Source organism: Colletotrichum godetiae (genome assembly GCF_030913485.1).
Source record: "Colletotrichum godetiae strain CBS 193.32 chromosome Unknown BDP55scaffold_22, whole genome shotgun sequence".
Classification (NCBI taxonomy): Eukaryota; Fungi; Ascomycota; class Sordariomycetes; order Glomerellales; family Glomerellaceae; genus Colletotrichum; species Colletotrichum godetiae.
Genome location: NW_026851270.1, coordinates 422,826 through 447,136, shown reverse-complemented (window position 1 = coordinate 447,136; position 24,311 = coordinate 422,826). Strand labels below are relative to the sequence as shown.

Genomic DNA, 24,311 nt, shown 5'->3' with positions numbered 1-24,311 from the left:
TCCTCGGTAGAAGCAGAAATCCTCGCCCGAAATCAACCACTCAACCCACATACAACCACGATAACCACAACTGTATCCGTAGTCCATTTCCCTTCGTACGAATGCCCGCTACGCATACTCCCCCCACGCCCATCGCTCTTCTCTCCGCTGCATGTCATGTCGCCACGCCATTTTTCTGCCCCGGCCGCTGATCGCCGCCGTCTAAATTCCCATGCAGCCCGTACGCCGCGTGGTCAAAATGCGAATCGTTCCCGGCGCGTCCTGACCTGTGCCCATTGACCTCGGACTTCTCCCACACTTGACTCTCTGCAACTCGACCTCCCCCTCTCCTGCTCGTCCCCCTTCTTCTTCTGCCGCCGTCTGCCGCTCGTTCTCTTCCACCTACCCGGTCGACGACAAGCTCACCCTCGTTACAGCGTGGCTTGATACACCCTCAACAGCCCCCTCCTTCACCATGGGATCTCTCGTCTGGGATGATGAGAACCGCTGGGTAGGCAAGCAGCCCTGGTGGAAGGACGCCACCTTTTACCAAGTCTACCCTGCCAGCTTCAAGGACTCGGACGGTGACGGCTGGGGAGATCTTCCAGGCCTCATCGCCGAAGTCGACTATCTCCACGAGCTCGGCGTCGACGTCGTCTGGGTCTCCCCCATCTTCGAGAGCCCCCAGGCCGACATGGGCTATGACGTCTCCGACTATCAAAAGATCTACGCACCTTACGGCACCGTCGACGACGTCGATACCCTGCTGGACGAGTGCCACAAGCGCGGCATGAAGGTCATTCTCGATCTCGTCGTTAACCATACCTCTGTCGAGCACGACTGGTTCAAGCAATCCCGCTCCTCCAAGGAGAACCCCAAACGCGACTGGTACATCTGGAAGCCCGCGCGCTACGATGCCAACGGCGTGCGGCATCCACCGACAAATTGGCGCGGGTACTTTGCAGGCCCGACATGGACCTGGGACGAGCACTCCCAAGAGTACTACCTACACCTATACGCCCCCGACCAGCCCGATTTGAACTGGGACAACGAGGCCTGCCGCGAGGCAATCTACGAGGACACGATGCGCTTCTGGCTCGAGCGCGGCGTCGACGGGTTCCGCATCGATACCGTGAACAAGTACTCCAAACGCACAGACTACGTCGACGCCCCCATCACCGATCCCACGTCGCCGCACCAGCCCGCGCCGGAGATGTGGTGCAACGGCCCCCGTATCCACGAGTACATCCGCGAGATGAACCGCAAGGCCCTGGCGCCGTACAACGCCGTCTCCGTCGGCGAGCTGTCCCTGACGCCGCACCCGTCGCAGGTGATCCCTTATGTCTCGGCCGCGGCCCAGGAGCTGGACATGGTGTTTGAGTTTTCCGTGATTCGCCTCGGTAACGGGAACGGGTTCGGCGCAAAGTACATTTATCAGCCGTTCCCGCTGTCGACGTTGAAGAAGTACACCGAGACGTGGCAGTCTTTTATCGAGGGGACGGATGCGTGGGCGACGGCGTTTTGCGAGAACCACGATAACGGGCGCGCGGTGTCGAGGTTTGGTGACGATTCTACGCCGGAGCTGTGGCTTGCTTCGGCGAAGACGATTGCGCTGTGGCAGGCTACCATGTCTGGGACGCTGTTCCTGTATCAGGGACAGGAGATTGGTATGACCAATATGCCGGCCAGCTGGGGGATCGAGGAGTATAAAGATATCGAGAGCGGGAATTTTTACTCGGAGGCGTTGGAGTCTGGAGATACGGAGCGGATCGAGAAGACGATGCACGGCTTGCGGATCTTGGCGAGGGACCACTCAAGGATACCGTTCCAGTGGGACGATAGTGCGAATGCCGGGTTTGCGAGGGAGGGCGCGAAGCCGTGGATGAGGGTGCATGACGAGTATAAGTCCATCAACGCGGCGAAACAGCGCAGTGACCCGGACTCTATCTTGTCGTTTTATAAAAGGGTGCTGAAGCTGAGGAAGCAGCACCGCGATGTGTTTGTCTTTGGATCGCATCGGCTGCTTGATGCTGACAACGAGAGGACGTGGGTTATCCTCAAGGAGAGCCCTGCGCCGGTGAATGGTAAGGAGGGAGGGATGAAGAGAAGGGCGCTTGTGGTGATGAACTTTTCAAAGGAGGATGGAGAGAGTGGCGGGGATGTAGCTGGGTTGCTTGGGTGTGAGGCGGCTGAGGTAAGGTTGTTGGTTGGGACGAGGGAGGGTGGGGAGTTGGTGAAGGGGGTTACGCCGTTGTTGAAGGGGTGGGAGGCGAGGATTTATACCAATTTTTAAGGGGTAGAAGATGTACACCACGATGCCCAATAGAGGCCGGGTTCATAAGCCGAGAGCCTGTGGAGAGTTTCTGATGATAGTGATTTTCATCTCGAATCAAATGAGTCAACATTTGTCAAGCGTCCGGTCGATAGCTGTTATGTATTTTCGAATCCTGTAGTGGGAGGGGGTCTGCTATGATTCAGGAAACTGAGGAGGTTGAGCATGGAAATCTAGATCCCTCCGGGCACTTCAAACTTGTGCGTCAGGATTTGCACCATTGGCCGAACCACAACATGAGCCTCACGACGACAACCGCCACAGCGCATATAAGAAGTAAACTGTATTACAATAGCCAGTCTCATGTTCTAGAGATTCCATAGGGTTCACGAGTTGGATAGCTTCAGAAACAATGGCTACTTGACTGAATCTGAAACAACTCGACCGGGAGGGCTCCTCAGCTTTCACCAAGCAACTATCTGGATGTGAGATGAAAGAAGTGAATGATGATGATGGCTACCTGTTATATCAATTCCGTGGCCCTGAAAGCTTTACCGCTCAATAAAAATCTTTCAAGATGGAGCATGATTGGACAGCTTTTTGGTCCTTGGAAAAACAACAGGTAGCAACTGTGTCATTTGATTGAAAAATTCTCAACCGAGTATTATTGACTGAAGTGTAGGCACCCCAAATACAAGACAACCCAAATCAAGAAAGGACCAAAAAGGCAAAACTAAAGGTCAAACATTATAGAATAGCTGCTTTTCCACCGTCGTAGGCTCTGACGGTTGGCTTGTCGCCGGCTCCCAATCGTGACTTGAATTCCAGCAGCGAATACGCCAATACAGCATCAAAACTTTGATCTGCGGTGTACGGCGGGTCTCCAAGGACCTCTGCCATTAAGTATTTACTCTCTCTCACACGCACGCCTTTTGCTACGATCAGTCCATTGATAACATAGACTGGCCGACCTCTCGAGAGTCTGGATGGCGTTGTTTCTTTGATCCACGGATCATTGCAAATCGCTTCGATGGCTTCCTTAGTTGGAGACTTGCGCAAAAAGCTCTTCTCTAGAGTCTTGATATCGAGAAAATATACGCTGTCTTTGGCCCAGTCATGGCCCGGCATTTGTTTTCTTCCCATTTGCAATGAGGTTTTCCAGTTTCGTGGCGGTGCTTCTGATCCCGTTATCCGGATATTTTCGCCCTGAAAAGTTTCGCTCCCCAATTCTGAAGTGCAATTTAATTTCCTAGAAATTCATCTGGCCTAGACGGGTCTTTGATAACGTTGCCAAGGCCTATCAGTCCATCCGGAGGGTGAGAAAACGGCACGAGCATATAGCTCTCTGGCGGTTGGTATGTAATAGGTGACTCCTTTGGAATACTCGGATCAGAGATTTCGGGGGGGTAGGATTCCGTTTTCTTATGAATGTCGAATAGTCCCGCGAGAGTCAGATACTCAACGCCCCTGTTGGGCAAGACGGGATCTCAACGTTTCATACTCGGATCAGCGAAAAAATAAATCTCTCTTAGTAGGACATGAGAGAAGAGTGCAAGGTCAAATCCGCCTAACATTGGGATCGACCTCTCGTTGGCCAGCCTCTTTTTCATCCAAGGTTGGCCTAAGGCGTACCGTCCCAACCTGGTTCTTAAATTCTGGCGGTTGCGCATTCGTATCCTCAAAAGCTTCCAGGTTGGGGCAGACTGTAGTTGCGGCAGTCCATGATGATCTCTCGGTAAAGCATCAGACTCTCTCGGTTGTGCTTCGGTACGGCATGAATCAATCGCGTTATAACAGGCCGCCCCAGAGGTTTCTTTTTCAATATCTCTGTGGAATTTGGAGGGCCACAAGAAAGTAGTCAGTGCAAACTCATGCATGTGCTCTGCCACATGCTCACTGAGCTCATCCAAAGGGTCTGTTTCTCCAAGATCGCCGCAGAAGGGACACGGCATCGCCGGAATCATCTGAATCCTGTTCACGTTCTCGAGTAGTCCTAGCTGCGCTGGGGAGAACAGCTGAGGGTGAGAATCAGTCATGTGTGCTTCCCAAGAAGCGGAGGTTTCGAAGATCCGACTCGGTTTGACGGTGGAAGGCTTGCAAGAGCAACAGACCCAATAGTCTTTCCCGTGTTCTAGCAGAAGATGATGTGCTAAACTCTTTTTGCTTTCGTGTATCCTCGTGTCGACTTTGCAATCTTCGAAAATGCATGTGTATGGCAGGAGGCCTTGAGCGACATAGTTTCTGTAGTTAGCTAGTCAGCGATCGATGTTTCAGTCAGCTTCCCACTCCATTACTTCCTTCCATTGCGGTATCCATTCAGGATTTATCTTTTCAAACTCCACTGACTGCAGATTGGTTGCCTTGTTTGTTGTGAGCCTGGCCTGGAGTCCCAGACTAATTGGAAGGCCGAAGTCTGGGCCAACGTTGATCTCAACTTGGCCGGTTGCCTGTGCTTCGACGGCCTTCATCAGGAACGTTTTGATTATCTGAGAGTGTGGCACGCTTGAAAATACCGTCTTTGATGCATCGCTAGTGGACTGTGTTTGAACATCGTGTAGCGCCAATTCATCTCCATCTTTCAAGCAACTTCGTCGGAAAATATTGGCGTGTACTAGTCTTCATTGAACACGAGAGATACTTTCGGACGTGTGAGGTGAAGACCGCAAGGCTCCATCTACTCTGGAGTCATTGGATGATTTGCCGACGTTGGTTTGTGCAACTTGGATCAAAGATATGAGATCAAAGATATGAGATAGTTTTGCAAATCTTTGAAATCTTCCTTCTCAAGTGCTCCGTTGATTTCATCATATCGATAACTGAAGCTGAAGCTCCTGATTTCGGAGGATATTCGTGCAAGCTGGCCTAGCATCGTTTGGATATACGTCTTTTGTTCATTCCACGGGTCCAGATCTAGTCGGGGATCATTGGTATTGGTGGAAGACCCATCGGTCATGTTGGTATTGCCGCTCGCGAACTGGGCATCACATATGATTTCCCACGGCAGGATATGTTCACCCTGTAATACAAAGTCAGCAGAAATCAGCGGTTACTGATTCTCTTCCTTCTCCTACTTCTCTCATCCCCCACGAGCAACAACAGCGACCACCGGAGATCACTTCGCCAACTTTTGCACCCAGCCCCTGCTCAAGAGATGGATCTGCACAAAACAGGTACGGCTCCACATTGAACATTGATTGGCAATCTGTCAAAGTGTGGCTAATTGATGTTTCAGTACAAGAGAGTCTTCTGATGCTTGGTTTGAGCGACTCGACATCTTTAACACCATCACTCGAATCAGAAGGGGGGGGGGGGCAGAGATGCAAAATCTACACTTGCAAAGATTGCAATTCTCGACACTGGAGTCAACAGTTCAGAGTCTGCAGAGGCATTCGCCCAATACAAGGATTTTGTGAACGAAGAGACAATATCTCATGAAGATGGCGTTGGCCACGGAACAAACGCCTTGCGCATTCTTCAGCAGGTTTATCCTGACGCCGAGGTTTTTGTGGGCCGCGTATTCGAGATGGCTATAGCTAGCGACAGTACCGCAGAGCTCATGACAAAGGTGAGTGAACTCTCTGACTTCAAAGTTTCCTGTAAGTAGCACACGAGCTAACCGATAAAACAGGCCATTCGACATGCTACTGAAACTTGGAAGGTTGACATAATCATCATGCCCTCGGGCTTTCCTAGGCACAATGATGACATGGAAATGGCAATCGAGGATGCAAATCGAGCTCGCACTCTTGTTTTCAGCGCTGCCTCCAACGCTGGCAACCTGGGAGGGATTAAGTTCCCAGCCAGCTTATACAGGCACAACAAGGTCTTGTGCATGTTTGCCACAAATGCTGAAGCACGCAGTCTGCCACACTTCAACCCCACACCTTTGCCCAAGTCTCCCCACAACTTTGCGATCTTGGGCGAGGGAATCGCACTGAAGAATCAGAGCCCTTTGTCCGGGACCTCATTTTCGACAGTGGTTGGTGCGGCTCTGGCTGGGCGCATCATTGACTTCTCGCGCCATCCCGACACAAGAAATCGCATGCGAGGTCTGAATCATATCAAAAAGGTAGTGGGCATGTCTTCGGTGTTTCAACGCATGGCAGTCAAGGATGGCGATTACGATTGCATTTGTCCCTGGCGAATCTTGCCAGACTTAGACCATGGCGATCTTGTAGACCGGAAGAATAGGGCTAAAGTGAGAGAACTTTTGTGTGACTCGATCTCCATGGCTTTAGAAGAGACGTACAAGAATTAGAAAAGAGGTTTGGACGCCTAGAACGCACTTTCAAACTCAAGTGACCCCAAGAAGCACGTCTGAGCATTTGATGGACCGTGAACTTCACTCGACCTCGAGTAAACCGAGAGATGACGATATGTAGACTGATTGTAGTACTCTACTTATTTGTGCTCGACAAGTTTAATTAAGCCATGGGATACTTCAAGCCGGAACTGGGCTGCATAAACGAACTATCACGTCTTTTACGTACAGATCTTCAGAGAAGATCATGTTGCAGTAAAGGACTCCAACCCGTCAGTGTCCCGGAAGCGCTTGGCACCTAAATTGTATCCAGGCGCATAAATGCGGTGTTCGGCGGCAGGATGGCCAAGGGCGATGGCGAAATGCGACATACTAATAACATTAAAAATTGTATCCGATATAGGGATAGCATCTACGGAAACGCCAGAGAGTCGACCACAGTGTGGAAAGTGCATATATGAGGCTGCTTGCAAAGTGGTTGAAGATCAGCGAGCAAGAGAGGTTCTCTTTCTTTCTTGCACGGCCAACTGGGTCTTCTCAACTTGTTAGCTTTTCTTTGCTCCTACTAAGGCGAAGCTAAGTGCAAAGCTTATTCCTGTGACTAGACTTGTTAGCCCGTACTGTGATGAGATGACCTGCTGCTCAGTGTAGCTGCGTCTACCCCTACTGATCCCGTCATCGTCCCCTGGATCACGTACCTTTCCGCAAACCCCTCTTGAACATATCAGTTGAGAAGCCTAGGAGAAAAACCATGATAGTAGCGGCAACAAGAGAGACATGCAGAATTTGGCCAATATTCTTATTTCGTTTGCTCGCCTGGAGATGCAAAGGTCTTGTTCGAGGACTCCTTGGACAACCCCGTCACGCTCGGGACCAGCATGTTGAAATATATAGATCAGACGTCAAGAGCCCACAGAATCACTAGAGGCGATGCATGGAATAGATAAGGTTGAACATAAAAAAGTTGATAGAGCATTTTGGGAATCATCCAGGAAGTCTAACCCTGGCAATCTATGAACCTATCTACAGACTTTGTAGGAAATGGGGGTGTCTCATCCACTCATCACTCATTAACAGCCCCTAAGGGGGCAACACAAAAGTTCCTGCTTCAATACCCTCCTCCAATGCTTGCTCTAGCCATCACACGTTCAGTGAAGGGCCTGGGCAAGCTTCTGGCACAACTGGCGGGTCTCAGGCTCCAACTGCTCCTCAGGCGGGCTGAGGACGGCCTGCAGCACAGGCAGGATCTTGGGGGTGAGGCTGGCGATCGTGGGGTTCTGGGAGTCGTACAGGTTGTAGATGGCCTGGTAGATGGGGGCGTTCTCCTCGTAGTCCTCCTGGAGGGGAAGGGCATCGACCAGAGGAGGCAGGACACGGGCGACGAACTCGGGGTTGGGGTTGCGGATGATCATGCGGGAGATGCAGCCGGAGACATTGTCGACCATGCGAGACTCCTTGATCTGGAGGAGGGGCTCGAGCTTCTCCAGGATAGTGGGGTACTGGGAGATGGTCTTGTCGGTAGCCTGGGAGTTGAAGATGAGCTGGCCGGTAGCGTAGGCGGCGTTGGACTTGGCGAGAGAGTCGGGGTCGGTCAGGCGGTGGATCAGGACGGGCAGGAGAGAGTCGGTGAACTCGGTGACGGCCTGGCCCATGTACTTGACGGCCTCGGCAATAACACCAACGGCAGTGGAACGCTCAAGAGACTCCTGGGAGCTGGCGAACTTGAGGATGGGCTGCTGGAAGACCTTCCACATCTCAGCGAAGTCACTGCCAAGGACAGTGGCGAGGCCGAGGATGACATCGAGGGCGGTGTCAATGACGAGCCAGTCGAACTCAGAAGAGCCCTCGGCCGCTTCCTCTTCCTCCTCCTCGCCGAGATCCATCTGGCAGGGATGAGAGCGAGTGATGAGGCAGCCAAGGATAGTCAAGCTGCTCTTGAGCAGTTCGTTGTGTGTAAGAATAGCGGGACCGCATGACTTGAGAGTGGCGGCGATGTTACGGTTGATCTCAGTGATGACAGAGCTGTTGAAACGTTAGCTAAATGCCCGATCAAACGCTAGCCATTTAAATGGTAAAGATGCCCAATGAATCAGACGTGATCAATCGTGTTCTCAGCAACCGCACATTGTGCGTCTGAGTGAGCTGGGTATAACGAGAGTTACTCATCCTTTAGGGCGGGGGGTTGGGGAAGTAAAAAAGAGATATTCGTTCACATACCGTTCGCTGTCCTCTTCCCAAACACTGAGAGTGGCCTCAACAACAGACTGGCCGAGGTCGTTGATGACCTGGCCAGGGTCCTGCTTGGGGGGGTAGCCAGCCTCCCACTTGGCGCCGGTCGACTCCTCGTAGAGTTGCCAAACGCGGGCGTAGGCGCGCCAGAGAGTAGAAATAGCAGCCTTGCGGGCTCCCTCGTAGGGGTGCTGGGCCAGGGGAGAAACCTTGCCCATAGCATCGGCGAGGTACTGCTCGATGGCAGCGCCGTCGCAGGAGTGGGTGATGACGTCGCCAAGAACCTCAAGCGCTATCTCTTGCTCAAGAGCGACGGCAGTAACACCAGCGAAGTCCTCGAGATCCTCCCAGTCGGCATCCTCATCCATGTCCTCCTCGTCGTCATCAGCAGCAGCCTTCAGATTCAGCTTCTTGCCGTTGGAGATAAGCAGACCCTCGGGGATATCCTCCTCGGTAAGGCCAGGAATAGACAGAGACTCCTCCTCGAGCTCAAGGCAGTCAAAGAGACCCTTGAAGACACCAGGGAGGAAATGAGAGAAGTCCTTGCCGTAGACCTTGGACAAGGAAGCCCAAAGGATGAAGCTGGTCTCCTTCAGACGAGCGTTGTCGAGGCTGAGAGCCTCCTCGCTAGCCTTCATGAGGTCCATGACGTATGGCTGGAACTCCTGGGCACCGACAGCGTCGGCAATGCGGCCCATGGAGTCGCAGACGGCCGAGCGAAGGTTGAGGGCCTCCTCGCCATCCTTGATAGTGACGTACTGTCCAAGGGCACCCATGACCTCAGCGAAGTATGGCTTGAACTGCTCGCTACCAAGAGCGGCAGCAATGGCGCCAATGGCACCGGCAGCACCACCCTTGACGGAGAAGTCCTCGTGGTGGAGAAGCTTGCCCATAGGGACAATAAGCTTGGGGCCGAACTCCTTGATGAGCTCGTCATCAAGACCCTCACCAATGAGAGAGTCAAGCGCACCGCATGCAGCGCGGATGATTCTGACGCTCTGGCTATCAGTGGAGCCAGCGACGGCCTCGAGGTTGGTGAGCAGGGCACCGATGAGCTCGCGGTGCTTGGGGGCGAGCTCGTCAGCCATCTCGTCGGCGAGGTGAATGAGGCCGACAAGAGCAGCGTGACGGACGGAGCTGTCCTGATCGTTCAACAGGGTGAGAACGATGGGCAGCAGAGGCTGGATCTGAGTGGCAACGAAGTCGGGGGCACCCTCGGAAGCGGTGCCGAGAGAAAGCATGGCGGACTTGCGGTGGCCAGGGTTGGGGTTCTGGGCGAACTGGGGGAACTGCTCAAGCAGAGGCACGATGACCTGGCGAGGGGGCAGGTCATTGGCCAGCTGATCGATGAGGCTCAGGGCAGTTCTGGCGGGGGAGTTCTCGTCGTCATCGTCATCAGTCTCGATCTCAGTGACAATCTGCATGCTCTTGACCATGAGAAGGGCACCCATGTCCTTCATGCCCTGGATCTTCATGCGGCGGTAGCGAGCGCACTGGCTGAGGAAAGCCAGAGACTGCGAGCGAGCCTCCTCCTCAACCTCGTTGTTGACAGCGAGCTCGAGCATGAAGTGGATGAGGTCCTTGAGGTGAGGGCCCAAGAAAGCGGAGTCGTAGGCCAGGAAAGACTGGAAGACCTCAAAGACATCACGGTAGTAGTCGTCGTTGCCCTCGGAGATGGCGTTCTTGAGGATCTCGACCATGGGCTGGACGAGCTGCTGGATAACCTGGACGCTCTGGGCATCCTCCTCGGGGTCGACTATCATCAAAAGGGCGCCAATCGACTTGACAGAGTTCAGGCGAACGTCGGCGCTCGCAGGGTCGACAACGGTCTTCTGGACGAGGCCGAGAAGCTGCTGGGCCTGCTCCACAAAGTGGGTGGGGTCGTTGTCGAGCAGAGCGAAGAGGATGTAGGAGCCAACCTCGCGGTGGGCAACGTTGTCGGCAACGTTGAGAGACAACAGGCCACGAACGAAGTCCTGGCCTTCGCCATCCTCAAGGTCGAGTCCGATAGCTCCAGCAAGGAGACGCGACTTGGAGTGGCGGGAAGGGGCAGACTGATCGCTCAGAATGCTGTCCAGAATGTGCTTCTTGGCGGCCTCGCGCTGGGAGGCGTCAATCTTGCTCCAGTGTCTGGAGGTCAGGCGCAGAGCCTGAACAGAGGCCAGCTGGCGGATCGCGGCGTCATCGTGGGAGATGGTGATCTCGATGAGGAGAAGAAGAGACTCGGGCTTGGAGTAGTAGTTCTTCTGAAGCTCAGCCGTAACGGCCTTGACCTTCTCGGTGTCGGCTGGAGAGCAAAGAACACATTAGCAAGACAGATTTCGTAGGAAGTCAAAAGTGAAGGCCTGGAGAAAAAGCAAAATTTATAGGCGAAAAAAAAAAAATACGAAGCAAAACAAGCGAGGGCGACGAAATGAGGGAGGCGGGCTCGACCAGGTTTGCGGCCGGGGTGGCACAGGGCGATGGGGAAAGCAAAGGGGAGTTGAGTAAGGTAACTTACGAATCTGGCTCGCTTGGAGCAGCTGGACCAAGTTTCCTTTATCCATCTTGAGGTTCTGTTGGAGTCTCGTCGTCCTCACAACTATGCGCAAAAGAAGGAGAAGACGAGGAGGGGAAGAAAAAAAAAAAGAGGGAGGTGAGAGAAGGGGAAAGGAAGGTAGTGACCCGGCGCAACTGAATTTTTATTAAAGCACAGAAAGACCAGGACGGGGTGTCGGCCAGTTGTTTTGTTGATGCCCGAACCACCTATGACATGCCGCAACGACGAAAAAAAATAAAATAAAAATAATGAGAAAATAATAAAACCACCAGCCAAATGACAGCTTTGGGAGGCACCCCGTCGACTGCACCACACAAAATTTTAGGGGACCAGCGTGAAAATTTCGAGATGAGCCCCGCCACTGCTGATAAGATAAGGCGTCGAAGGTCAACTGCCAGTGCTTGGAGGGGAAAGGAAAAAAAAAATTGATGCAAGGCGGGGTCAAGTCCAGGTACCCCTCATCAACTTTACTGGACGCGCCTGCAGAAAATGCCCATTCCCTCCGGTACGTACCTGTTCTGCCCCTCCATTCACGTGCGCTTGACTCTCGAATCTTCACCGGTATTGTTCACTTTTTTGTCATCCATGCCGCAACATGACTTGGGTAGTCTCCAAGATGTCTGGTCAGTCTGTCCAAGTTAGTCCGAAGAGTTCTACTAAGCCGTATTGGGCAACGAGATGAACGCGGCTCTGCCTTACCTCGTTGCTCAAAGGTCTAGACATACAACCCCACCATACAAAGTCATGCAGCTTAGGTAGTGACGTCGCCTCTCTCTCTCTCTCTCTCTCTCTCTGAGCGGCTCAACAGTCTTCATTCGAATTTTCAGCAGGAAGATGAGTAGGAGATAACCATAACCCTCGTATCTTCGGGAATCGATTCTGTGTTTCTGCCTGGTCGTCATCAATGCAACCCGTCTTGGTTTAGTAAACGCTCACTTCTGAAAACTGACGGAGAATTTTCGAGGAGCAGGGCACCAAGACGTTGGGCACTGAGGAGATGGTTCCCAGAGGCAGAGATAGAGTAGGAACCATTCGGTTCTTTTAGGGAATGTTTACTGTTGTTCCAGCACTCAGCGTGCTCGCGCTTCTCAGCTGCACTGGTGGCAGTGGCGCCGATGCTGATGTCTGGGTTGGTGACCATCTGACCTGCTTCGAAAGCCTCCGAGATGAGTTCGAAATCAGGCTCTCTGGTGACAGCGGAGGGTACGGTGGCGGCATTATAGAGAGGAATAGCGGCCAGGAGGCTGATGAGAATTTTGTTAAAAATCATCGTGAGCTCTTCAATAGTGAGTTGTGACTGGGTTGAGTCATGTGTTTCTTATCTCATGTTCACTTGCGGCGTCACTCTGCCTCAAATATCCGCTGCTCTATACACTCTGCCTCTTGTAGCCCGGCTCAGGCTACCTAAGTGACTTGAGCAGGCTCAGCGTCTTTGCCATACTTACGACGGAAAGTATGATTAGGACTTGGAGTTTGTCTCCGAGGGTCTCTGGTCCCCTTCCCATGCCCGAGTGAGACTTACACATGTAGACCGCCTCAGAGATAGTTCTCAATCTATCCACTTGCAATACCATGCAGTGAGAAGATCTCCTGAGAGTCGCTGAGTCTTGCGATTCATGCCGGCGGAGTTCCGCACAAATCTAAAGTACCCAGCTACGTCTCATCACCTCCAGATTCGCCTTGTAACGTGGCTCATCAGTCTTATACTCTCCGCAAAACAGTTGAAGTTTCCTAGAAATTTAGGATGTTATAGTCAGCATATGCATAGGCTGGGCAGCTAAATGTTGTATCTGCTTACTCAATTGAATCATATGGGGCTTCCTCGCATCCTCTAGTTCGTTCGAGTCCCTGCCCAACTACTAGCGCTAAGTTATACGATGTCGAGGACTTAGAGGCTAGTCTTGACAACAGCGCCTCGGCAATGAAACGCTGCAGCCTACAGAGCCACAATAGGGGACACTATTTTCATAACACAGATTATTTGTCTCTTTACTAGAGATCTATGAAGAGGCCTGCGATCTCAAGTACACTATCTATGATCACCTCCCTATTGAGGCATGTGAAATGTTGAGCTGAAGGGTCTGAGTAAGCAAAGATGTTAGGCGTGAAGGCTTATTGACCTGGATCAGCATACTCTTGAGACTAAGTTGCCTGGACTCGATAGTTACAAGTAAGGCAGAAGACAAAGGTTCGAGGCTATATGGCTCACAGACTAAGTCCTGCCGTGAGCGAGAATAGCTACATAAAGAGTTGCTTTCTTTTCCATGGATCTTCTCTTCATTAAAGCAAATAAACCACGCCAATGTTCTCTAACTATCAGCTGGAATTGTTCGTTGTTACCTACTTACCTGATACTCATCATCTACCTAATCAAGAACAAATCCAAGCCATGAAGTTCTGCATATCAACTCTTGTCACATTCATAACGACAGCTATAGCAGCAAACTGCTCCGGCGGCGCACCCAAACCAAACGCACCCTACAAGAACCGCGCAGCCGAGCTCTGCCGCGCGTGTGGCCCTGCGGGCGCCTGCGCCAACAAGGTCACGTCCGGCGGTGGCGTGGTGTGCAGTATGACGGTTCCAAGAACCAAGCAAACTCTGTATTGTGAGGTCAGTGTTCTCCGGTATGGTATTTAGTGAAGTACCTTGGGTGTATTACGGTGCTGACCTAGGTCACAGGAAGCAATGAGCGATATTTTGGGTCAGTGCATCAGCGGCGGTCACTCTGGTGGAAATCGGAAATGCGTCAGCGAATTCTACGAGTGTCATGCCATCTAGCTTTGTGAATGTGAAGTGCTAGGGTTCAGTGGGTTTATTTAGACATCCAGTTGTTAAGGTGCCGGTCTGTTGGCTCCACTTTGTCCGGCTCGGACCCGGCTTCGCTGTCTCCATATCTCGGCCGGACCGGTTGAAGGTCGGACTAGTGCCGTGGTTGAGTGCAATACCGTGTCGTCATTTTTTCGCGAATTTACCCCATGCTTCCTCAGTACAGAAATGTGTGGGTAGACTCACGCAATTTGGCAGAAAGAAGTTGATGAAGTTGAATTTCGTGTGCCAGCTCACTTCCAGGTGAATTGTGTACACCAACAACTTCAAAATATGGCTGTAAGATCAAAGGTATTGAAAAGTTTGAATCACCCAATAAAAAGAATATTTCTTGTAATGCTGATAGACAGAGGCAGTAAGCCACGTCTCATTATGATTGATTATGCTTCTATGTAAGGAATGTATCGTGATATGCATATGCCAAAGGATTGAATAGCGCCGGTTCCATGCAATGTCGGGGGCTTTCCCATTTGAACCACCCTCCAATTATTGATGCTGATTAATATGCCGTTCTCGTCGTTAAAAAGACATTGTTTCGTTGCCACTATTTGATCTACAGACCGCAGGCGTTAAGGCCGACCTGAGTAGCCTGGGCATCGATGCGGCCGAGCTGAGCAGCCTGGCCGTTGGTGAGGTCGTTCATGGCGCCGAGGGCGAGATTGAAGCCGGAGCCGGCGTGGTCGATGGCGAGGACATTGATGCTCTTGCCGTTGTAGGTGAGCTGCCAGCAAGTGCCGCACTGGTGATGTATGTTAGCGAGTGTTGTTGGTGAAGAGGGCAAGAGAAGAATCGCAAACTTACGCTGGGGGAGTTCCAGCCGGCAATGGCGTCAGCGCCACCGATGTAGGGGAACTTTGCGACCTGGCCCTGTGTTTGCCATCCGTACTTGGTGATGAGGCCGTTGGCGCCGTCGGAGCAGGAGACGGCGGTCAGGGAGCGGGAACCGTCGTCGTAGCCGGTGTCGTAGGAGACGGAGACGGCGGCCGCGGCGGCGACGGAGGAGAGGATGGTGACGAGGCTGGAGAACTGCATCTTGAATATGTTGGTTGTGGTGTGGTTGAGGTGGTGTTGTAAATGAAGCTTTGGAAGCTTTTTTAGAGTTGTTGGTATGTAGTAGTTGAAGAGGCTGATGTAGAAGCTGATGAGGATAAGAGAGAAGTAAGTCGGATGAGGCGAGTCTTCAGTCTCTTCTTATACAGCCTGACACTCAGCTCATCCCCAACAATGATCAGCCTCTTCACTAGGTTCCATCACCAGACCCGAACCGAAGCGGATCATTGTCTCCAACGGCAAACAGAGTAAGAAGGCGGGAAAAAGTCATCCATGACGTTGCGGTCTCTCCGGCCATAGCGTCATGTCGTGACATGGCCGGCAACAGGACCCTTGGCCGGCTTGGCGGGACTCCATACTACATGTCACATCGTATGGGATGACTGCCGGAGGGGGTAAGCCTTCCCCAGGGTTCCTTCAATTCGTATTGAGCGGCGCAGGTGAACGGGAAGCAAGGGAAAAGAGAGAGTTTCTCCGTAGTCTGTAGAAAAAGCACCACCTGCACTGCCGATCGCAGATCTGGTTTATTGACGTGGGGAAAGGGCCACTAGAACGAGGCGAGGATTATTCTCGTATTCACTAGCCCCGATTTCCAGCGCCGTTGGCGGCTCATGGCACGGGGCGGGAGCAAACACGCGATACCTCGAATTGGCTGCTGCTGCAACGGACCGACGACGGTGTGTAGTTGACCGGTGCATGCGACAGGGCTGTCATCCTGGGCTTATTTTAGCAATTAGAGACCGCTAAGGTTATTCGGGTTTAGCATTCCTTGGTTCCGCATCTTTGCCCCAGTTTGCCAGCCTCTATTTCCTCCCAGCCGCTTCTGAGGGAAGAGATTAACTGATTCCGAACAAAGTATCGCAACTAGACGTAGGACTCTTGGAAGCAACGATTTTTTTCGTTCTTGACACTTTTCCCCAGCTTGTTTAGGCCGTCGCAGAGGAGTTTTCTCGATTCAATATGCATAACTTGGCTCATTTGTGCGTCGGGCGACTTTCCCGCCAACAGGTGTTGATCTCTTGTTATTCCCCACAGAATGCCGGCGGGACGCAACGTCAGGTGGCTCTGTTTTCCTCGTGTTGCCTTTGGTCGCCAGAAACGGTTTCTTCGCCAACGCATGCGTCCGCTGCCCGCTGCGACCTTACTGTTTCCTCGTCGTACAGGAAGAGGAAAAGACTTGACATAATAATCCCGAGTCCGAGTGGTCGGGGCGTGCTTCCTCAAAGGATGGGGCTGGCGTTCTGCGATGCAAACGTCGAGCGTCATGGGCTTACGGCTGCGGCGGGCGCCATCCCACGTTCAGATGAGCCCCAAAAGTCAGACCTACCTTCCGCCACCACGAGCACAACAGGAGGAGGAGGAGGGACACCAGTGAGCACCGGCGCGGAATCTAGCAAATCGTAGCTCGCCCACGATGGCGAAGCAGTAGGGCAGCATGGTAGCCCTAAGCCCTTCATTCACCCTCCGCTTATTGGCATAAGGTGCGCTTCACGCTGACTATCCGTGGCGTCGAGCAACGTTACAAGCGCGCAAGCGCGGATCGGCACGCGCTGTCTCACTCGTCTGCGACATGGGCCGACCGCCGTGTTAGTCGCTGTGTCGCCGTCCGCGGGGTGTCCGGTGTATCCGAGCTTCGCCGCCCTTTTCTCGTGATCCTCTTCTAAGTTCTGAGTGATCGTCTTTGAGCTGAGAATAGATTTCGGTCATGGCCACAATGACTTGTGGCGTCTGAACAGTAAGTGATGCCCCATCCGTAGCTCCGCAACTCCATGCTGGAGCTTTCCGATGCGGCTGACAGGCATCTGTGATGGACTGTGGAGAGTGCGGTTGGCTCGGCAGAACACGAGCTCTTGTCCTGATCTCCGCTTCCTTTTTGGAGTTTCCGATAGACCCTCGACGAGGGAGGCGGTGAATAGTCGTCTCTGCGAAGACCCGTTGGGCACTGGGGTTTCAGTACCAGTTCTAATGAAGGTGGCTGCTCATGAAGAGAGTCATGATCATTTCGAATCTGAAAATTTGGAAGGAGGATTCTCAGCAAGCACACTGACTCGGCCCTCTGCAGACTCGGGGACAACCCGAGGGCGAGTTACTCGTAAGAGCACGGTGATGCGAGGTGGAGTTGGGAGTTGAGCTGCTGTGAGGGCAGGGAAGAGAATAGATTAAGACGCCTAGAGTCCCAACTTTCTTACGAGAATGAAGTCCACAAGGCAGGAAGGATGTGATAGATCGCGAGCAACCCCTCAAGAGATCGACGGTCCTGTGGTCTGCCGGGCATACGATGATTGTTGATCGACGAGCATCTTGACCGAGGTCGAGAGCTCTTGGCAGTTTGTTGGAGAGGCTGGTTGTGTTGGCGAATCGAGATGTTAAAGGGCAGCAGATGCCGTCAACATGTGCAGGTAAGTCATAGGCAGAGAAGCCGAGTAGTAGAGCAGCGTGTCACACAGCCTTGCACCGGGACGAGGCATGAGATGTAGTTGAAAGATGCAGTTGTCATTGGCAAGAGGCACCGAGCAGAGAAAGTCAAAGGAAATTGGAAGAGAAGGAGAGGCGGCGCGATAAGATAAGAGAGAGTTAGGGAGCTTCAGGCACGGTCACCTCATCTCAGCGGACCTGAGGTTCAGCCTTCAGGCAGGGCGATAAGACACTGCGTGACAGCGCTGAGAGCTGACCGTGCATTAGAGGTTTTCAGTGATCTCATTGGCCAATGGCGGCCCGGAAGGACACCCCGCACTTGGACGTTCCTGTGTAGGGCTTCACCCCACCAGGAAGCAGCGCCGGGCCGCTGAGACGCTCCGGTCATCGGGCGACATCCAAATTTTTTGAGTCACGAACGACACCAGTTCAAGCAGCACTGAGCTAGACTCACTCCCATTTTCACATTTCTGTATGAGAACTCATTCTCATCTCACGTAAAAGCCCACCAGAAGGTATCACAGATCCCTTCAATACCCTACACTGAGACGACCGTCGATCGCTGTGAAGCTTCCACCCCGCTTCACCGAACTGATCTGAACCCCTCACCTCATCTCAAATCCTCAGCCCACACACACTCACCCTCTTCCGGCACCCAACCAACTTACACCAACCGCCAGCCTCGTCCATCATGACCAAAGAAACATTCGTGATCAAGACGCCCTCGTCCTCGGCCAACATCGGCCCCGGCTTCGACGTCATCGGTCTCGCCCTCTCCGTCTACCTCGAGTTGCACGTCACCATCGACCGCTCAAAGACCTCCTCCTCGGAACCCCTCAACTGCCGCCTCACTTACGAAGGCCAGGGCGAGGGCTCCTCCGACATCAGCCTTGACCCTTCCGTCAATCTCATCACCCGCGTCGCCCTCTACGTCCTGCGGTGCCACGGCCAGCGCATGTTCCCCGTCGAAACCCATGTCCACATCAAGAACCCCATCCCGCTCGGCCGCGGCCTTGGTAGCTCCGGCTCCGCTGTCGTTGCCGGCGTGATGCTCGGAAAGGAGGTCGGACACCTGGATCACCTTAGCTTGGACAGACTATTCGATTTCTGCTTGATGATTGGTGAGAACCCCCTTTCTTAGTATCGATACCCTCACCATTGCAGTGCAGTGTTACTCACAAAGAGACCAGAGAGACACCCCGACAACGTCGGTGCCTCGCTATACGGCGGCTTCGTCGGCACCTACCTCCGCCCCCTGAAGCCCGAAGACGTCCAGCGCATTGAGATTCCTCTCAGCGAAGTCCTGCCCGCCCCGGCAGGCGGCGTCGACACGGGCGAGACCCCGCCGGAGCCCCCCCACGGCATCGGCCACCACATCAAGTTCCCCTGGGCCAAGGAGATCAAGGCCATCGCCATCATCCCCGACTTCCAGGTCCCCACTCACCTCGCCCGCGAGGTGCTGCCGCCTCACTACACCCGTCCCGATGTCGTGAGTGCCTCCTGAACCCCTAGTCTCTCATATCTTTTCGTTCTATCCTCGACTAACCCCACCCTAGACCTTCAACATGCAGAGAATAGCCCTCCTCCCCGTGGCCCTGGGAACCTCTCCCCCAGACCCGGAACTCATCCACCTCGCCATGCAAGACAAGATCCACCAGCCCTACCGCCAGACCCTCATCCCGGGCCTGAGCCAGATCGTCGAGGGCATGTCCCCCAGCACACAGCCAGGCTTCCTCGGCGTCTGCCTCTCCGGCGCGGGTCCCACCATCCTCGCGCTCGCCACCAGCAACTTTGAGGAGATTGCCAACAAGATTATCAAGATCCTCAGGGAGAACAACGTCGATAAGAACGTCGGCTGCGAGTGGAAGATCCTGGAGCCCGCTGAGGGAACACAGGTTATCCGGTGAGAAGGGAGACGATGAGCTTGGCGAAAAAAAGGTCTTAAAGATTTAGACACGGATTTAGGCGAGTGGCAATATTTTTTATCGAGCATTTAGAGGTCAGGAAATGTAGAATCTCGTTATGATACCCAGATGACCACCGGGACTCCTAACCCGTTCTACAACCATACTGGCTTCACTATCTACTTGCTCTGCAGAACCACGTCGGTCAGCCCCGTCGCGACCTTGTCTTGATATTGCCTCAGCCTGTCCTCAAACGCCTCCCCATTCCAGTTCTCCCTGCCGTCGATGATCTCCCTCTTCGGCGGTCCGATCTGCTCGATAACGAAGCTGGCCGCCACAGAACCATAAGCGGATGCGAGCACCGCGTCACCCGTCCTCGCGAAAACAATGGCAAACGCTCCGAGGAATGCATTCCCGGCGCCTGTCGGATCCACGACTTTTGAAGAGCCGTAGTCGTGGAAAGGAGGCAGCCATGTTGCATCACCGTCTCGGGGAATGGTGAGACAGCCCTGGTCACCGCACCTAATGACAGTAACTCGTGGCCTGTTCCGCGCTTCCTCAGACAACGCAGGATGTCCCGGTATCCGGTTGCCACTGGAGAGGTTTATGGCGTGGTACTCGACCAGTGCTCTGTTGTAAGGTGATCCTAGGCTCTCGTCGATGCCCTTCATACGTAAGAGTTCGTGGTCGTTTGGCGAGCAGATGTCTGAGAGGTGGAGGGCTCTCAGGTGCTCGGTTTCGCGGTTATGGATATCGATGGGTGAGGGTTCCCATGCGATGAGGGAAACTGAGTTCTTGGTCTCGCCGCGGAAGGTTGCGAGAGACCTCGCATGTTGCTCGAGATCTTCCGGCGTTGCCAGGGTGTGAATCACAGAAGATTGAAGAAGCATTGCAGAAAGCCGGGATATATCGGGGTGTAAAGGTGGCATGGTGTACCGAAAAGTCTTTTCTGCCACGTAATGTTAGTCTAGGTGCTTGATTCCTACAGATGAATATGTTGAGAGCTTACTTCCAGAAGCATCATTCTCATATTCCAAAAGACCTCTCGTTGACAGTCTATTCGGCATCTCATCGTAGTGTACAGCGACTCCCCATCCCTCAATCTGCTCCCTCACGACCACTGGGAAGTCAGATCCAGCAGTGATGACACAGCATACAGTCGCCGACTCATTTCCCGAGACTGCAAGGCGTGCGCCGAGGGTACCTGTCCAGCATCAGAGGGCGATCATATCTCACCAAGACCCACTTCAAGAAAACCACGTCAAGAAAGAACACCAAGTAACGGCTGAAACTCAAGGCTCGGCTGTCACAATTTCCACTCACTATAAAACCCAGAACCGCCGGGAACATCGCGGAGGACGCTCCCGTCCGGAAAGCGGAGCTCGTCGAGAACAACCATGCCGAGTGAAATAAAAGCCGGAGCCGGCCCCATCCCTGGCTCCGGAGTGTTCGGCGTTTCGCACATCGTGATTGGTTGGTTGACTGGCATGCCCCCAGTAGCTTATCACGCCCGGATTGAGATGGCAGAAGTTTGAGGTCTTGTTGAGAGAGACCCGTTTGAGACCTCGCCAGCCCGCAACGCGTCAAACACGTGGGCGGGGTGAGGCAAAATGATTGGATCTCGTAATTCCGAGTTCGCTCTCTGGAGGGCTGGAGAAGACATATGGGGGTGGCTCATGCCAAAAGGTTGTTACGACGATGCCCATCTATCCCCGGGCCCGGCCCGTCTCCTCTTCCCATTCCGCGGATCTCGAATAAATGATACCTGCCACACCAGCCTGCCACTTCATGTTTCAAACGCCATTATCACAAGCTCTGAACAAATAACGCCACAGCGGCTTTAACGCCGTATCGTTGGTCGCCTCCCTGTGCCAGTTGTGCCAGGGCAATCTCTAATCTTAGACATGTATCCCGCGTCCGGTATCCTCGCCGCGACCGCCCCGAAACGTAAGAACTCTCCCTGACAATCGCGTGTCTGAGATCATGAGATATGACTGGGTGAGGACGACATCTCGGATTCGCGGATTGGGGCAGAATGGAATGAGCGGTGAGTGTGAAATCGCCCGCAGCTCATTCGCCTCACTCAGTGTTCAATATGAGAGACTCAGAGCGGTAGGTACTCCCGAGTGCCTGGATGCCAATCACGCGTTCCTGATCACCAATCTCGAATAAGCCAGGCCCGGCGGCATGCTTTCTTTTTTCGACCCTTATCTGTGCATACTGGGTATCTAAGTCGCCAGGTCGCATACATACCTATCTTCTCAGACAGCATTACATTTGCATTTGCATGAAGCTTATGCGTACGGATACCTACACAAAGTAGAATTTCGAAAAGGCAAAAGGTAAACAAGCTGAGCGAGGCCATCGGTAAAAAGCCACTCGTAGACGCCAAACGCGGTCATAATCTACATGAGAGGTTCGCGGCGTGGCGGGAGGCAGATGAGACGTGTGTCAGTAAAGCCACCCGCCTTCATTCAATTCTCATGAAGGAGCTCTACATTGGATTCGCGATAATGGATTTCCACAGTGTAGTCCTTCGTTCAAGGTTACGAGGTATCCAGCCAAAGATGGCGAGCTGAAGCATCCCGCCCATCTTCCCAGTACATCCAACCTGGTCCAAGAATCAAACTTCATACACGGGAACGGCAGACGTCGTCGCACGGCCGTCGCCCCGACTGAGACGCCATGGGCTATTAAAATACCGGCGCTCAGGATAACAGAGTCGAACGGGACACGCCAGAAAGAACAGACTGCAGGGCCTTCCCTTGATCAAGGAACCGGGCCAGTGGTTCCCTCTGTGAACTTTGCCTTCGCACAGACTCGGCCCTGATTCGTGTGCTTTTTGGGATCCAGCCATTAAAGAATTGTCCGAAAGACCCCCACGGCGGCGGGTTGGTCTGAAGTTCGGCGATAGTTACCTCGCTCTCCGACCTCTTCTCTCGCTTTTAATCCGTCCGCTGCAGGGCGCGGGTATCAGAACGTTCGGGATTCTAGGCCTCCTCTTCGGCGCTTCTCCTTGCCGTCGTCATCAAGGATCCATTTCGAAATTGCTTCATGAATCAGGTTCTGGTCGTAACGATGGGCCTTTCTTCATGACTTCATGGGGGTTGAATATCGCCGAGTTGTTCGGAGGTCTAGTTCGGACAGCGAACAACAGATTGAGACGCCGTCTGAAGTGTAGCTTGCCACACCCTGCATAAGCTTCAAGAATGGGTAGTGAAAGATACTACACGAGCGACAGAGGAACGATTTTGAGGGTGCCGTTCGCACCGAGTAGCGGCACACCAGACCAAACTGTCCAAGATGCGCCTTTTGCTTACCCGCTGAACCTGGCAACTCGCACCGTCAAACATCCTCAAGCCGGAGAACGATTCCCGCGCAACTGTCTTGCGTCGCCGTCTGTCACGGTGGACATTTCGAGAAAGGGACATGGGATTCTGGCAAGGTTTCCCAACGATCTGGCCATGCGCCGATCGTCCGTCTTCTGTGGCCAATCATGCCGACGCCAATTCAGTGAGTAATTCGACTTGCGGCAGCGGCACAAACACCCCCGGGAGGGTGGATCTGAACCCCAAGCGGTGAGCACTCGAAGCTATGGAGCTCCCCTGAGCTTTCCAGCTTGCCAGCCAACCACCAGCGTATCGTGGCAGTGTGTAGCTTCGCCCTGTGTACAGAGTATCTGTCCGTCATCTTGTTTATACCTTGATGCACTGTCCCAGGTGCAATTTCCACCATGTTGGTAGGCAAATAGACTGGCCTTGGCTCAGTGCGATCATCGGAGGGTAAACTCAAGAGTCAAGACTCAACGTCTCGCCCCCTGCTGGGCCTGGGCGACTGGCCACTGATGTCGAGCGAGAGTGCCCCATCCAGGCATGCCCAGCCGACGAAAGCGATCATGGGGTTGCAGGTCCCCCGGCGGCAGGGGAGATATGCTAGCCCCAGCATGTCTTGGTTGGCAGGCGTGGCAGGGCAGAGCAGGGCAGAGCGGTACCTATGTTACCACGCTCCTTTAGGACAATACCAGGGCGACCACGGCGAAAGGAGAACTTGCGATCACAAGAGTCCAGGACGCAAGCTCGACGAAAGGACCCAGAATGGACGAGGAAAACAGGAACGGGAAGCGCTACGACGGCCAACCCGTTGCTGAAGAGAGCAAAACAGCGAGGATGGAGACGACGAAAAGGACGCCAATGCGCGTCTCGGTCAACAAATATTCAAGTGGCAGACCAGCCGTGCCTTAGCCCTGAGCGACTCTGACGGTTCGTCCAGTGGGCCCTGACACGCCAGAGTAAGGTGTAGCAACGACGAGCGTCAGTGGTGCGTCTGTGGTCACTGGTGCGCGGGTGTAAGAGCGAAGTATGAGCTGGCTGCTGGTTGCTGAGTCTTTGTTCAGATGGACATTTTGGAAGAGACTTGGGTTGTTGACCGAGAGGATTGTCGGAGAGAAGTACCCTCGTACCTTACTAAGGTTCCTTAAGTAAGCACTGGTACGTGGTACGTAGTATGGTGTGAGTGGGGCCCAGGGACGGGAAGCCGGCGTGCATGTACCGGGGACCCGCAGCTGGCCCAAGCTCCTCAACGTCTCGAAGCTTTTGGTTTCCCTTCCAAGTTCCCCTGTCGTTCTTGCCTGTCCCCCGTCTCCGTTTTCTGTGTCCTGCTCGCCTCGAGTTCCCCCCAAAGCAACAAGCAGGGACCTGGGAAAATGTCAAGTCAAAGTCAACCCGCGCTGTCAGTGCTAGCCAACAGTGTAGTATCCATATTCGTAGCCAAGCTTCTTTTGATTTATGGGTGGAAATTGTAGTCGACAAGGAGTCAAGGACGCCTCAGCGGTGCAC

At 53.4% G+C, this 24,311-nt stretch overlaps 11 protein-coding genes across 11 annotated transcripts; 5 read left to right on the top strand and 6 right to left on the bottom strand.

The window, feature by feature from the left end:
• Window positions 1–792: 792 nt before the first annotated feature.
• Window positions 793–2,701, top strand: BDP55DRAFT_664998 (glycoside hydrolase superfamily). The gene has a single exon (XM_060575003.1). It carries the CDS (start codon window positions 1,064–1,066, stop codon window positions 2,270–2,272), a length of 1,209 nt encoding a protein of 402 aa, XP_060429265.1. The 5' UTR covers window positions 793–1,063; the 3' UTR covers window positions 2,273–2,701.
• Window positions 2,702–2,998: 297 nt separating this feature from the next.
• Window positions 2,999–3,379, bottom strand: BDP55DRAFT_744932 (uncharacterized protein; the record flags this gene model as incomplete). The annotated part of the gene is made up of 1 exon (XM_060580525.1): window positions 2,999–3,379. The coding sequence occupies one exon, from the start codon at window positions 3,377–3,379 to the stop codon at window positions 2,999–3,001; it is 381 nt and encodes a 126-aa protein (XP_060429264.1).
• Window positions 3,380–3,738: 359 nt separating this feature from the next.
• BDP55DRAFT_632428 (uncharacterized protein) lies at window positions 3,739–4,287 on the bottom strand (the record flags this gene model as incomplete). Its single annotated transcript, XM_060572421.1, has 1 exon — window positions 3,739–4,287. The coding sequence occupies one exon, from the start codon at window positions 4,285–4,287 to the stop codon at window positions 3,739–3,741; it is 549 nt and encodes a 182-aa protein (XP_060429263.1).
• A 1,115-nt stretch (window positions 4,288–5,402) lies between these two features.
• On the top strand, window positions 5,403–6,532 carry BDP55DRAFT_715851 (uncharacterized protein; the record flags this gene model as incomplete). The annotated part of the gene is made up of 4 exons (XM_060578322.1): window positions 5,403–5,421; window positions 5,626–5,816; window positions 5,842–5,847; window positions 5,880–6,532. The coding sequence occupies 4 exons, from the start codon at window positions 5,403–5,405 to the stop codon at window positions 6,507–6,509; spliced, it is 846 nt and encodes a 281-aa protein (XP_060429262.1). The 3' UTR covers window positions 6,510–6,532.
• A 1,128-nt stretch (window positions 6,533–7,660) lies between these two features.
• BDP55DRAFT_552798 (armadillo-type protein) lies at window positions 7,661–11,287 on the bottom strand (the record flags this gene model as incomplete). The annotated part of the gene is made up of 3 exons (XM_060569238.1): window positions 7,661–8,534; window positions 8,730–11,028; window positions 11,242–11,287. 3 exons carry the CDS (start codon window positions 11,285–11,287, stop codon window positions 7,661–7,663), a joined length of 3,219 nt encoding a protein of 1,072 aa, XP_060429261.1.
• A 764-nt stretch (window positions 11,288–12,051) lies between these two features.
• Window positions 12,052–12,986, bottom strand: BDP55DRAFT_664991 (uncharacterized protein). Its single transcript, XM_060575002.1, has one exon. The coding sequence runs from the start codon at window positions 12,548–12,550 to the stop codon at window positions 12,182–12,184; it is 369 nt and encodes a 122-aa protein (XP_060429260.1). The 5' UTR covers window positions 12,551–12,986; the 3' UTR covers window positions 12,052–12,181.
• A 683-nt stretch (window positions 12,987–13,669) lies between these two features.
• BDP55DRAFT_729031 (uncharacterized protein) lies at window positions 13,670–14,059 on the top strand (the record flags this gene model as incomplete). Its single annotated transcript, XM_060579518.1, has 2 exons — window positions 13,670–13,891; window positions 13,961–14,059. 2 exons carry the CDS (start codon window positions 13,670–13,672, stop codon window positions 14,057–14,059), a joined length of 321 nt encoding a protein of 106 aa, XP_060429259.1.
• A 375-nt stretch (window positions 14,060–14,434) lies between these two features.
• Window positions 14,435–15,161, bottom strand: BDP55DRAFT_664990 (EC5 protein). Its single transcript, XM_060575001.1, has 3 exons — window positions 14,911–15,161; window positions 14,876–14,877; window positions 14,435–14,846 (listed from the first exon to the last, which is right to left on the bottom strand). Exons 1-3 carry the CDS (start codon window positions 15,137–15,139, stop codon window positions 14,661–14,663), a joined length of 417 nt encoding a protein of 138 aa, XP_060429258.1. The 5' UTR covers window positions 15,140–15,161; the 3' UTR covers window positions 14,435–14,660.
• A 3,102-nt stretch (window positions 15,162–18,263) lies between these two features.
• Window positions 18,264–19,479, top strand: BDP55DRAFT_694198 (homoserine kinase; the record flags this gene model as incomplete). The annotated part of the gene is made up of 3 exons (XM_060577321.1): window positions 18,264–18,693; window positions 18,763–19,061; window positions 19,129–19,479. 3 exons carry the CDS (start codon window positions 18,264–18,266, stop codon window positions 19,477–19,479), a joined length of 1,080 nt encoding a protein of 359 aa, XP_060429257.1.
• A 176-nt stretch (window positions 19,480–19,655) lies between these two features.
• Window positions 19,656–20,941, bottom strand: BDP55DRAFT_694197 (PfkB family carbohydrate kinase; the record flags this gene model as incomplete). Its single annotated transcript, XM_060577320.1, has 3 exons — window positions 19,656–20,425; window positions 20,486–20,680; window positions 20,800–20,941. The coding sequence occupies 3 exons, from the start codon at window positions 20,939–20,941 to the stop codon at window positions 19,656–19,658; spliced, it is 1,107 nt and encodes a 368-aa protein (XP_060429256.1).
• A 2,218-nt stretch (window positions 20,942–23,159) lies between these two features.
• On the top strand, window positions 23,160–23,657 carry BDP55DRAFT_161143 (uncharacterized protein). The gene has a single exon (XM_060565679.1). The coding sequence runs from the start codon at window positions 23,321–23,323 to the stop codon at window positions 23,621–23,623; it is 303 nt and encodes a 100-aa protein (XP_060429255.1). The 5' UTR covers window positions 23,160–23,320; the 3' UTR covers window positions 23,624–23,657.
• Window positions 23,658–24,311: the final 654 nt, after the last annotated feature.